Raw genomic sequence first — 12,036 nt, 5'->3', positions numbered from 1 at the left:
GCAGTGAAATCGAATATCACCATTGAAAATAAATTACAACCTCTACGTTTCATGTGCAAATATTACAGAACTAGTCTTGTCCTTTTTAAAATTGTCTGGGTCACCATAGATTCCACTAAACAATAAATATTACAGACATCTATAAAACGGTTTAAAAACTTAAAATATACAGCGGGTTTTCTAGTGAAGTACGTAGGATCCTGGCCCTATCTCAAACACTAAGCCTATAACGGCAAATAAACTAAAATCATTTTATCTGTACACATTTACAGTGTGGTGAACATCCTCCTTGATCCATGAATTGTAACCATACAACAACCGATCTGTGAGAAAACGTTGTAATCCTTATTAGCGTGGTCATTGTATATGCTGCACTTGATTCCAACAGGTTAGTCAAGCAGGTGCAAAAGATAAAAATCGAACAGGGTACCTTTCAAAATGACGTTTCACAAGGGCAATCTATGCTCTGATACCCCTAAAATGTGTGCATGTCTGCCATCCTTGAGTTCTTTTCCTCGGGGGTTGAGTGATTCGGGTGATGGCTGTGTAATAATAGATTAGAGAGTTCTCTAAATAAGCATCACCTTAGATAAAGGCATTAATCAATATACATACACATGTGATATCTGAGACGACGAGCACTTCATCACATGTACAAGTTTGTGCATGCATAATAAAAACTCTTGCATGAATAGCTTTTTTTTTTTTCTCTCTCTCTCTCTCTTTCTGTCTCTTGTTTTGATTTCACATTTCATTTTCTTAGAAGTCCAGAGCGGGCCTATCATAACGCCGCAGCATACGCAGGGTACGGTTCAAGTTGAGGTTTTCCCATCCCTGGAAGCAGGATGTATGCTAAGGGCGGCTGGAGTCCTGCTGAGGGCCAGGCCGTACAGTTACACGGGATCATGTAGCCCGGGTTTCCCGGGGACGGATGAGAGTGAGTGTGGGCGTGCGTCCCGCCACCGACACCGCCAGTCCCGGGGAAAGCCGCGCCTCCCGGCGGGTAGCCCAGAGGAGACGCGTACGGAAACGAAGGTGGGGAAAGCTCGGTCATCTTGGATCCCAGGTCGAAAAAGGAATAGGGGTTCGTGGCCATGGATGGGTTGAAGAAAACCCTGGCGGCGGCGGCTGCAGCAGCGGCTGCCGCCTTATCTGGGTTCCCAAGGAGAGAGTCGGAAAGTGCTCCAGCGGAAAGCGCGTTAACTTTGAGCGCGTCGTGCTCCCCTAGATTGTAGGGCACCGGGAAAGAAAACTTATCTTTTTTCATCAGCGTCTTGGGCTTCCGCCTCGGTCTGTATTTATAGTCTGGGTGTTCCTTCATGTGCATCGCTCTCAGTCGTTTGGCTTCGTCGATGAATGGCCTTTTCTCAGACTCGGTGAGAAGTTTCCACTCCGCTCCCAATCTCTTACTGATCTCGGAGTTGTGCATTTTGGGGTTCTCCTGAGCCATTTTTCTTCGCTGGGCTCTGGACCAGACCATGAAAGCATTCATCGGGCGCTTAACGTGATCCATCGGTTTAGACATGTCGACACAAACTCTCTAAGAACAAAAAGAACAAAACAAAACATATTCAATCAAAGTGTACATAACTTGCAAAAAACACCAACGGCACAGGATTATCTCACAAAGTTTAAATAAGACTCATTCATATTGGTGTGCATTGAAGACTCGTATAGCGCTCTCAGTGCAAAATGCGTTTACTTACTTAAATATTTAATTCTTCATCGCAGCGTTGACGATCCTCTTAAAAAGAAAAGTACAGGTGGTAGAAGCGTCCTTACGATTGCTCCAATGTTTCCCGCTTCATGGTGGCATCTATCACGCCTTCAGTGAAGAGGATGCAGGGGGAGAAAACAGCGTCTTGTTTTTCCTCTGGTCGCCTGAGACTGTCAACCAGCACTCAGCAGCAGCATTTACGCAAGTGGATGATAACTCCCGCCTGCCCCATGTGAAATACTGGATCGTGTGGCAGGTAGTGAAAGTGCATCTGGCGCATGCGCACTCGCGAATGCTGGACCTTTTTTTTTCATATTCCACACTGAGTTTGAAGGGTGAATCTATTTCCTGTTTTATATCTTTATTTAACACTTAGATGGCTTTATGTCCCCAAGTGTTGTATAGAATCGTTTTGTATAGTCGTCTCACTAATTCTAATGAGTAACTTCAAACATCAATTAAAGTAATTTATCCGCATGTTTACCGGAAATACCTGAGGATGGCAGCACGTGCGAGCTCTTCATTAATAGGCTGCACTGTCAGATTTTGAGGGAAAAGTGACTACAGAGAGACAGGTGCGCATTGCTGAAGCACACAACTTGTATTCAATCTGAGCCATCAGACGCATTAAAAATGCGCGCACACTGTAGCTTTTTTTTTTTCTAATAAGAAAAGAAGACGAAAAGTATCATTACACGCCTAATCGCCTCTCAGTCTCGAGTTCATTTGGGGTTTTTTTGTTTTTTTTTGACAATTCCACCAGACACTCTCACACCTTTCATCCACTCTCCATGGGTGGCACTGCCATTGAAAAGTCGCGTGCGCATAAGACGACGCGCAAGGTAAAGAACGTCTTCTTTAATTTTTCTGATTATTGTGGTATTTGTAGTAAATAAGCAAACGTAAGAGGAGGTCTGAAGTGTTTCTAATCGCGCTTGGTGAAATTAATTACTTTCCTGAAATCCCCCCTTTTCACTTTTACTTCAAAGGACTTTCCCAAGGGCAGCGAGTCGACAACTGAAATGAGGTTGTCGAATATTCAACTAAGCAATTACAGTTATCTGCAGGACCTGTTGAGTAAATTGTAGGTTTAAGTGGCTTGTTCTGCCACCTTCTCCGTTGTACATAATTGTATATGTACAAAAAAGGAAATAGAAGGGCTCTATCGAAGAGTATTATTATTAATACGAATTAAGGATGTGGGTGCAGGCGTTTAAATTAGGACATAAATTGAAGTTAAATTCAATTCACTTCACTTCACTGTTGTCCTTTCAACTGTGCAGCCTAATCTGCATTTAACACAATATATCGAGTTGAATTATTATTATTATTATTATTATTATTATTATTATTATTATTATTATTATTATTATTATTATTATTATTATTATTATTATTATTATTATTATTGTTGTTGTTGTTGTTGTGTCGGGATAAAAGTTCAGTGATGACCTGAAGTGATGCGCAATCTCGAGACAGCGCTCCTTTCTTCTCTTTCTCTTGTTAAGCTGCTGATTGTTTTTAAGAATTTCTGTTAACAAGGATTAGTGTTGTCCCGGTACATCGGAGGAAGAGGCTCACTGAGGGATCGCTCCTTTGTCTCAAATAGGAAACCTGACAAGGTGAAGATGATCCGCGCCAAAACGAGCAGATGAGAGACAAACCTGCAGCCTCAATTGACTCGCAGCATCTCTCAGCACCGCGTGCCCCTCTTGTCGGCTTGTCATTCACCTCGATAACATTCCTGCGAAGAGGCGCTCCACTCACTCCACGGGAGCACGCGAGTCTCATGACACAAACGTGCAAACGTTTATATAAATTGTACGAATGTGCCCCGGTGGAAAGTTCTTATCGGGAGCCGCAGGAGACGATGTTTTGGCATGTGCACGCTTTCAATGGGCCCTCAGACATTCTTTCCAATCGAAATTCCTCGTGGCAGTCTTCTTTAATATTACAATTATCTAGCCTATATTGGTTTGTTTTCTATGAGAAAAAAGTAAATGCCTAAACGTTTGCTGCAAAAGCATGGCTTCTGTTTTAATAATGCCTATTTGAAATTATGCAAGGGCCTAAAACAGGTGCAACCATCCAGGATGTTTTCTGCTCAGGAAATTGTCAAGATTTGTTTGATCTATTTCACAAAACTGTTTATTACTTACTGCCAGAGAAAACATGAATTTCCCCCCTTTTGTAATGTAATTAAGATATGATTAAAATAATAGTGACACAAACATTTTGGTTTGTGCTTTTCCCCTCTTTTTCCTGTGCCTGGGTTCAAGAAATAACACTTAAATAATTCAACATGAGTTAGTGAGAGTGGGAGAATTACCTGCCGATAAAGCCTGGGTCCAGCCTCTGAGACGGAGCCAGCACTCCCACCTCACAGCACACTGATGATAAGACTGAATAGAAAAATATCATGCAAATAGAAGGCAGACAGCAGCAACAACAAGCCCATGGGGACATTTTCCTACCCGGAGAGATCGCACACAGTTCACTCTAAAGTGCTAAAGCCATCACTCTGAAATAGGAGCCCCTGGAGGTGCAAGCATCTTTATGATAGCACCAAACAGTTTAGTCTGCTCAACACTCCACTAAGTCTGGGAGAAAGCGCAACAAATTATGGAGAGACTTGATGAGGATCCTTGGATAATCCCAGTTTGCATAAAAAGCCCTCATCTGTAAGTAATGTTGTAGGATATGTGCTCTCCTGTCTCCTTCTCTTCATAGAGTTTACTGTTATTCTCCCAACAGAGGACGAGGGAGGGGAATCAAGTCTTAAAAATAAATTGATTTCAAGGGAACACAAGTTGACCTCTTGCTATCAGATTGCTTTTCTTTGACTGGGAAATAAGTGAGCGTAAACAACAATATCTTCTGTTTGCCACTTCAAAAACCCCACAGAGTGAGGAGTATTTACTGCCACATGAAAGTTTGCTCATTATTGGGGAGGTTTGCAGAAAGGCAGAGGGAGGGCTCCTGATTGTGTACTTGATTTGGTTTCTTTCTGCTTGTCTGATCATAGCTCTGCCTGGATCTTCCCCTTCCCTTTCAGCTGTGGCTCCTCTCAAGCGGGCGAGCCAAGAGGGAAACGATAAACGCACCTCCACAGTGAAGTCTTCTCGACCTCGACCGTGTTTAAGATGATTCTCATTTACCCTGACGTATTCGTTAAACTGCTCCATTTCTATTTATTTTTGTAATAACTGATTTTTCGATTAAGGATTTGGTCTGCAGATAAGCAACACAAAGCTGGACCAAAATATTTCAATTATTTTGCTAAAAATCTAAGCAACAGCATGATTAGCATTATGATATCAAAGCTTTGAAGATTGAGAAACATAATGCGGTCCCAGACCCAATTCCTCTATTTTTTTTTCTTCATTGACTCATTTCATCATTGTGTTTATTTCTACTAATCATGAGCTAAACAAAATTTCACATTTTGGAGGATTTAAAGAACAAAATGAAATTGATTTTTTGAACAGGATAGCAAAACTAAAAAAAAAAATGTTAAACACATTATACAGCAAAGCACAAAAAAAAACCTCTCACGAAAGGACATCGCTGCATGATGAGAGTATTGAAAGTCAATTTGTCACTATCACACACCATTAGCTGCACAATCTTATCTTAAGTGAGCCTTTGATAAAGTGCTAATGACAAACAGTTTAGTGTTGTAAGTGATCCAATTGATTACTATTTAAAGATGATTGCATTTAGATTACAAGTCATTTTGTCTAATGAGGTTTCTTTGCAGCTTTTACAATATGTAGAAAATATGCTTAAGTGCAAGGCATCATAATGATCGGATTGGTACAGAGACAATGCCGAGTTCAGCATCACTTCAGATGAGTCACGCAGAGTGTCTGAATAAATACATAATTAATGTGAATAAAGTTAATATTTTTTGTGGTTTAAATATGTGACCTATTTTGAAGGTTGTGTTCTGAAAATATATTCAATCAGTGCCAAATTAGTTGTGCAGTTCTTTAATCATTCTAATTATACAGTCTTTATTGCTCCTTAGGGCAGAATTTTGTGTCTTTGTCTCAGTGGGAATTATTTTGGTGAAGAACCAAAATATTTACTCAACCACAACCTAAATATTACGCATATCAAGAGGAATTGAGAAATAATCCTCTCATAGAGCACAGTATTAACTTAATCACATTAGCGAAAATACTATTGATAGTGGTCATGATCCCTGGTGAGGGGATCTGTAATACACAATAAAACAGTCTTACAAGGTAGAACACACTGTGGTGTGTATTAAATACTGGGGGACTTGCGCAGGCAAATGGCCCTGAGGATGGAGTAAGTGTGCATGTGAGTGTGTGTGTGCGTGTGTGCGTGTGTGCGTGTGTGTGTGTGCGTGTGTGCGCGTGTGCGTGTGTGCCTGTGTGCGTGTGTGTGTGTGTGTGTGTGTGTGTGTGTGTGTGTGTGTGTATGTGAATACTTGAATGATGGTAAAGAGGGAAGAAAAAGGAGTGATTGTCAGTTCAATCTTCGAGGACCTGAACTGACAGATACAACAAACTTTGAAAGCACATTATGGAAGGAGAATGGCTACACAGAAGCATGTGGAGTCCGCCAGGCTGATAAGACCTTCATCTTTAAACCGCTGCTTGTCAAAGTATTATATGTAATCTCACACTGCAGAATATCTCCACACCCTGAGGGGCAAACAAAATAGCAGCGGCAATCAAATGACTTCCTGGATCATTAAAAAAAAAAAAAGAAGCTCAGCCTATCCTAGCCTCAGTGAAAAGTCAGATTTTTGAACCTTGATTGCTGCCACAACCCCACAGGGCAAATGTTTAGCTTAAACCTTCCAGAGTCCCGTGGTTCGTATCCACAGATACTTGTTTACCTCCAGGCCGTGAGATGACTTTTCCCATGATAGACTATTTTGAACCATTTAGCGGATACATTATCGCCGGCCTTTCTTCCTCATTATATTCCCCTTATCGCCACAGCATCGCTGCAAAGCCCCAAATAGAGAGTTGTAATTACCCAGACTGCCACCTGATAGCGGCTCTCCTATCAGCTTTATCACTCCAGGTCCTGCTAACTCATCACAGAGACAGAGGGAAGAAAAGGCCTGCTTGTGGCACAGCCCACCAAAGATAGCTCATCTCTCAGATACATTTATAGTTCCAGTTGGGATCAGAGAAAACTGATGCACCAAGGCAATTTTTTTATCCACCCTTTTCCTTCAACCATACAAAGACTGCTCTCTCTCAGTCCTCTCCGAGTCTCTCGCTCTTTATGTGGAAGCTGAATTGAGGCCGCTCTGCAAACAAAAAGTGATCCAATCTCCTTGAACCCGTGGCAGCGCAGTAACATGCTATTTGGGCTTTCATAGTGTGCCATCGTCCTTCAGAGGAAAAAAAAAAAATCTGAGAGGTGACTTGTCCATCTTTAACAGTGCACATGACATGAAAGACATGAAAGTGTCTTTCATGTCCCCAAATCTGACAGTGCATTAGGAAGACACTTAAAAGTTCACAGTGTTGTGTTTCTATTAGCCACCTTTGACCCTCAATACGCGTTTGCATAAAGTTATGAAAAGGAATTAAAGAACCAATTTCAGGATTTTGTTCTCTTGGCATAGATGAACAGGAGGTAAAAACACTAACAAATTGGGATGAAAGGTCATGACTGATTCAAATTCACACCCTTTTCATAGCTCAAGTTTATCTGTTTTTGCATTTAACTTTCACTTTTTCTTTTTTTTTTTACAATCTGAAAATCGACTGCGTATTCACAGGTCAACGACTGAGGATCAGCTCTTGTGATGTATGTACTGTTAAATATGAAATATTGTCTAAAGCTTATTAAACTTTTTGATTAAATAGTTTATTGAAAAAGGAAGTTAAATTACTCCAAAGAAACAAATGGATGATTTAATCAATTCAAACCCTAACCTTGGAGACATTTTCAAGTTTTGTATTGAAAGTTTTTTGTGAAGAGATTTTTGACAGAAGTTAGTTCAAAACTTGAACTAAAAATGAATACAATTTGCAAATTAAACAGGTAGACCATAGAATATTGAAAAAAATGGTAATGAAAGGAATTGTAACTTTTATGTGTTACTGTTATTTTTACCTTTGACTACATTTCTTTTTAATAACACATTTATACTGACTAAAGAACAAGAGATTTTAAAAATACTGCTGGAAAAAGCGTTTTTTTTTTTCTTGTTTTTTTTTTTTATGGAAAGATCACAACATTCCTGTCAGTGGGCGAATATTATCCAAGTATATAATTACCTGCCAATTCACAGAGTGTGTTTGCATTTGTATGGCACATTCACAACCCTGCATCTCTTCCTGTCTTGTATTGTGCATGTAGCCGTGCTTTTCTCTATCACTTGTAACAATGAAAGAGCCTTTGTGTGTCGACTCGTCAGTATGTCAAAGAAACAGCCTGAGCGTCTGTGACCTCCATCAAATGGGAAAATTGTGAGGATGCATTGGAACTCTATGGTTCCCATGGCCTGAGCGCCTTCTGACAGAGGCACTCTTACTCAGCCTGAAAGGAGAAATCAATCTTATTTGAGAAGATTAAGTGACCAAGATAATAACCATGTCATTGAAAGAGAAAAAAAAAAAAAAAGTCCCACTTTTCACAAGAGAGAAATAACTGAGTTCCTGCAGATGGCTCATTGTTGCAGCTGAATGTCACATCTCTCGAGGTGAGCCCTTTATGGCAGTGTTGTCTTACACACCTCAGGGACAAAACATGTGGCCATTCCAACAACTGGAGTGAGGGCGAGACCGTCCACTCGCATAACTCGGGGAAGGATTAGTGATATTTTCACAGCATTGCACTTTCTGCATTCGCGTGTGTGAGACTGTGTGTGTCCATGTTTCTTGTGAACTCCGGCTTGAATGACAATATGATCAATTGGAGGGCAAGTGTCCTGTCAGCACGTTCTGTTTGGCGAGGGGGTTGATGGTGGCTGTCTCAGGTGATCTCATTATTTGATGGACACAGCAGCGCAGAGGCTGCATTCACGCTGGCCTCTCTCGTGATGCTGGCTTAATCAGGCCATTACTCATGCAGAGCAGCAGCGGCACTTATAGGAAATATTGATCATATTTTGACAGAGTAGTCTCCCCTCTCCATAATCAGCAATGTACTTCTGCCACAGTGCTGATCATGTGCACACTGCACACGCGACAACATCATTAGATGCCACAGCAGAGGGCTTTCACTTATCAGCATTGCAAGGCAGGCAGCCTGTGTTCGTACGTTAAGATGTTTGTCTAATGATTTTAACTAATCTGTTTATTTCTAATGTTTATCTAAACAGCCTGTGAGGGGGGGTGGGGGGGGGATAGTAAAGCAAGAACACAGCTTTTCAAAATCAAAGACTTCAAAGCAGCTAATCGCCTGCATGAAGATTAATGAATTACTCTTACGAATGCTCCTCTGAGTTTCTCACTTGTGCAGTTGTTTTTTTTTTCCTCCCCCATTTTTTTATGTCTGGCTGAAGTAAATACCCGTGCAGAGCTACACTCTGAATAGAAAGCGAAACCAAAGGCCAGGACCCTGCAAGAGTCAGATCATCATCCCATGGGATGTTTGCTAAAGATGATGTGACACGCCTAAAGAGCAAAGCTCTGCACGGGGCCCCGAGGGCTGTTGCATTTGGCAGCACAAGCCAAAAGTATCCTCTCTGTTCAAATTAAGCCTCGCCAAGGGTCAAGTGAAATCAATATGTTAATCCATAAATTGTCCTCTGTGATAATTACGAAGAGGAACAGTAATTACAAAAGACATTAATTTACTTCTTAGATTTTGTGCCAAGGCAGAGTTTCATCCAGCCTTGATTCATTCGGAGGCAAACAATTCACAGAGGAAGCGTCCCTTTTTTAAAAGCAGTGGTCGATTCTTAGAAGGAACAGTAGGTGCACACAAGCTCCCAGTCAAAGCACTTTTGGATATGCTAACGGTCTGTTTGAAGGTTTTTAAACCCCTGTGTAGTCAGCTCCAGGGTTCTTGGATTGGTGCATGATGACAAAGGTTTCACAAAATACACACTTTTATTCCCTATGACAATGTGCCTTGCCCATTAGCATAATAACAATATGGGGAAAAAAATCTATACGGGGCTTTTGAAGGATAAAACCATCGTATCCTCAGCTAAAGACACATGGAGCGCCATACAAATGCCACATTGCTTTAATAGAGCGACAACCTGTATACATTTTGATCTTTTTCTTCCCAACCACTTTGAGGCATGGCACAAACATTGTACAGGCATTCTTTTCTAAACCCCAGGTTGCAGCTGGTCTGGCACTCACTGTGCACTGCCAAGTGCAAGAAATGGGTTTCTTTTATCAGGTTGGAGCAAATCTGGGCTAATGTGTCTGGTAGTGAGTGTCCCAGGGAGCCTCACTCCCCCATTCTTTGGCCATTCTTTCCACTTTTCTCCTCTCCTGCAAGTGGGATAATTGCAGTTTAATTGGGTGACAAGAAATGAAAACTGTGTCCACATTATCTAGGATTATCTCTTTTTCCTCCAGCCTGCCATCAATTCAAAGAAGCCCATTTATCAGCACAGGGAAGCTGATGCTTGGTCAGCGGAGGAGAAGCTTTGAGCACCAGTTAGCAAAATGAAGAGAGAAAGGGCTGGGAGCAATGGGAGGGGGCCTGACAGCTGAGAAAAATGCTCTTTGTATCTTATCGTAACCATACATTCATCTTCAAGATGCATTTCATTTTACCACTCTGAAGCAACCAAAATACAATAATATTATTGTGAAGAATGCGTCTCCCCCTCTCCAAAAAAAGAAAAAAATCTATTCTCAGTGTCAGGTCCCACACTGGAACTCTTCCGCAGCTTTAAATGGTTGAGTTTAATTATCCAGAAACATTTTCACAAAACCTATAACACCTCGTGTCACTTTAGCAACCTGGACAAAAAGTACTAATGAATACCAATAGGACTGAGACTATTGTGGAAAGCATGTGCTTCAAAGCCAGATCCATTCATTTTATCAGCATTCTTAAATTCTGCACAGCAAGGTTATAAACATTGAGTCATACTCAGGCCAGCCGTAGCTCACCTTCCTTTTTGTTTGAGCCGTACTCAACCTTAAAAGCCTCTTTCAGGATGCATGAATGCACTTCATTTTCTCTCTGAGAACTTTGCTCTGATAGATGAAAAAAGGAAGGTTGTTTCGAGAAGGAAGAAGAGACAATGATGGTAAAATGAAAGCTTTCAGATTCCATTATGAGCATTGCCATCTATTCTTTTCAGTTGTTTGGACTCTACATGTTCTTCACAATAACTCGCCTTCGCCTCGATATGTTTTGCAATCTCTCCAACACAAAATCTAAGTGGGTCTTGCATCAGGGTTATGGTCGTACAGTAAGTATTGGAAAGATGATGGAGAGGCATTCTGACAGTGGATCAGGGTAAAAAGAGCAGATCAGAAAACGACATCATTAATACTTTGCTAGCCTCTGCACTAAAGTAGATGAAATAAATGAAACCCTGCCAGTGAACTACATAGGCGCCTATTCAGTCTCAGGTGCATTGTGTAAACATTTAAGTTGGTCTTATCATTTTAGAGGAAAGAAGCAGGCTTTGTATGGCGCTAAAGCATGAAAATCTGTTGTACAATGACCAAGGTGGAGTGCCTTCCACTCTGAATGCAACAGGGGACCTTCTCCAATACAATACATTTTGAAGGTTACAGCACATATTGTACGTTCTCAGCAGTGTGAGCATGTGTGTGAGTATGTGTGTGCATGCATGCGTGCGTGCATGTAAATCTGTACATGTGCATGCATGTATGTACATCCATTCAGTTCACAAAGGGGTAGACAAGAAGATAAAAACACGGTTATGACTTGTACTGGTACCGAGCAGGGTTGTATTGTTTGACAAACTCAAGCATTTCCATTAGTAGATTTCAGATTGTCCTTCTCGCATGCTGATTAATTATGCAGTTTTGCCAGCGCATTCTAATTTGATCAGTTTGCCGTGTACAGTTTGCATTGAGAAGTAAGGGTAGCCCCTGCTTTAGATGCCCATTATTCCCAAGAACACACACACACACACACTGACTATTAATTTTTTATTGCTAAATTATATTAATCTCATTTTTCCTCCCGCCTCATTCAGGTGTTCGCATCACTTCTTTCGGTGATGCACACATGTCTGATATACACGTCATGCTTTAACATTTGTAGTTTTGTAGCAATTACGTATAAAATGTCCTGTTATGGGGCAGAAAATGTTATTTCAGCTTTGGCTGGCAAACTGAGATCAAATTATCTGAGAGATGCTTGGAGGTGAA

The 12,036-nt window shown here is 41.1% G+C and overlaps 1 protein-coding gene across 1 annotated transcript; it reads right to left on the bottom strand.

Moving 5' to 3' along the window:
* Nucleotides 1-781: 781 nt before the first annotated feature.
* On the bottom strand, nucleotides 782-1,525 carry sox21b (SRY-box transcription factor 21b; the record flags this gene model as incomplete). The annotated part of the gene is made up of 1 exon (XM_080498761.1): nucleotides 782-1,525. The coding sequence occupies one exon, from the start codon at nucleotides 1,523-1,525 to the stop codon at nucleotides 782-784; it is 744 nt and encodes a 247-aa protein (XP_080354887.1).
* Between the last annotated feature and the right edge of the window lie 10,511 nt (nucleotides 1,526-12,036).

The sequence above is a fragment of the Blennius ocellaris genome, assembly GCF_963422515.1.
Source record: "Blennius ocellaris genome assembly, chromosome: 6".
Lineage (NCBI taxonomy): Eukaryota > Metazoa > Chordata > Actinopteri > Blenniiformes > Blenniidae > Blennius > Blennius ocellaris.
Note: the sequence above shows the minus strand (reverse complement) of the source record. Positions and strands in the feature narration are given on the sequence as shown.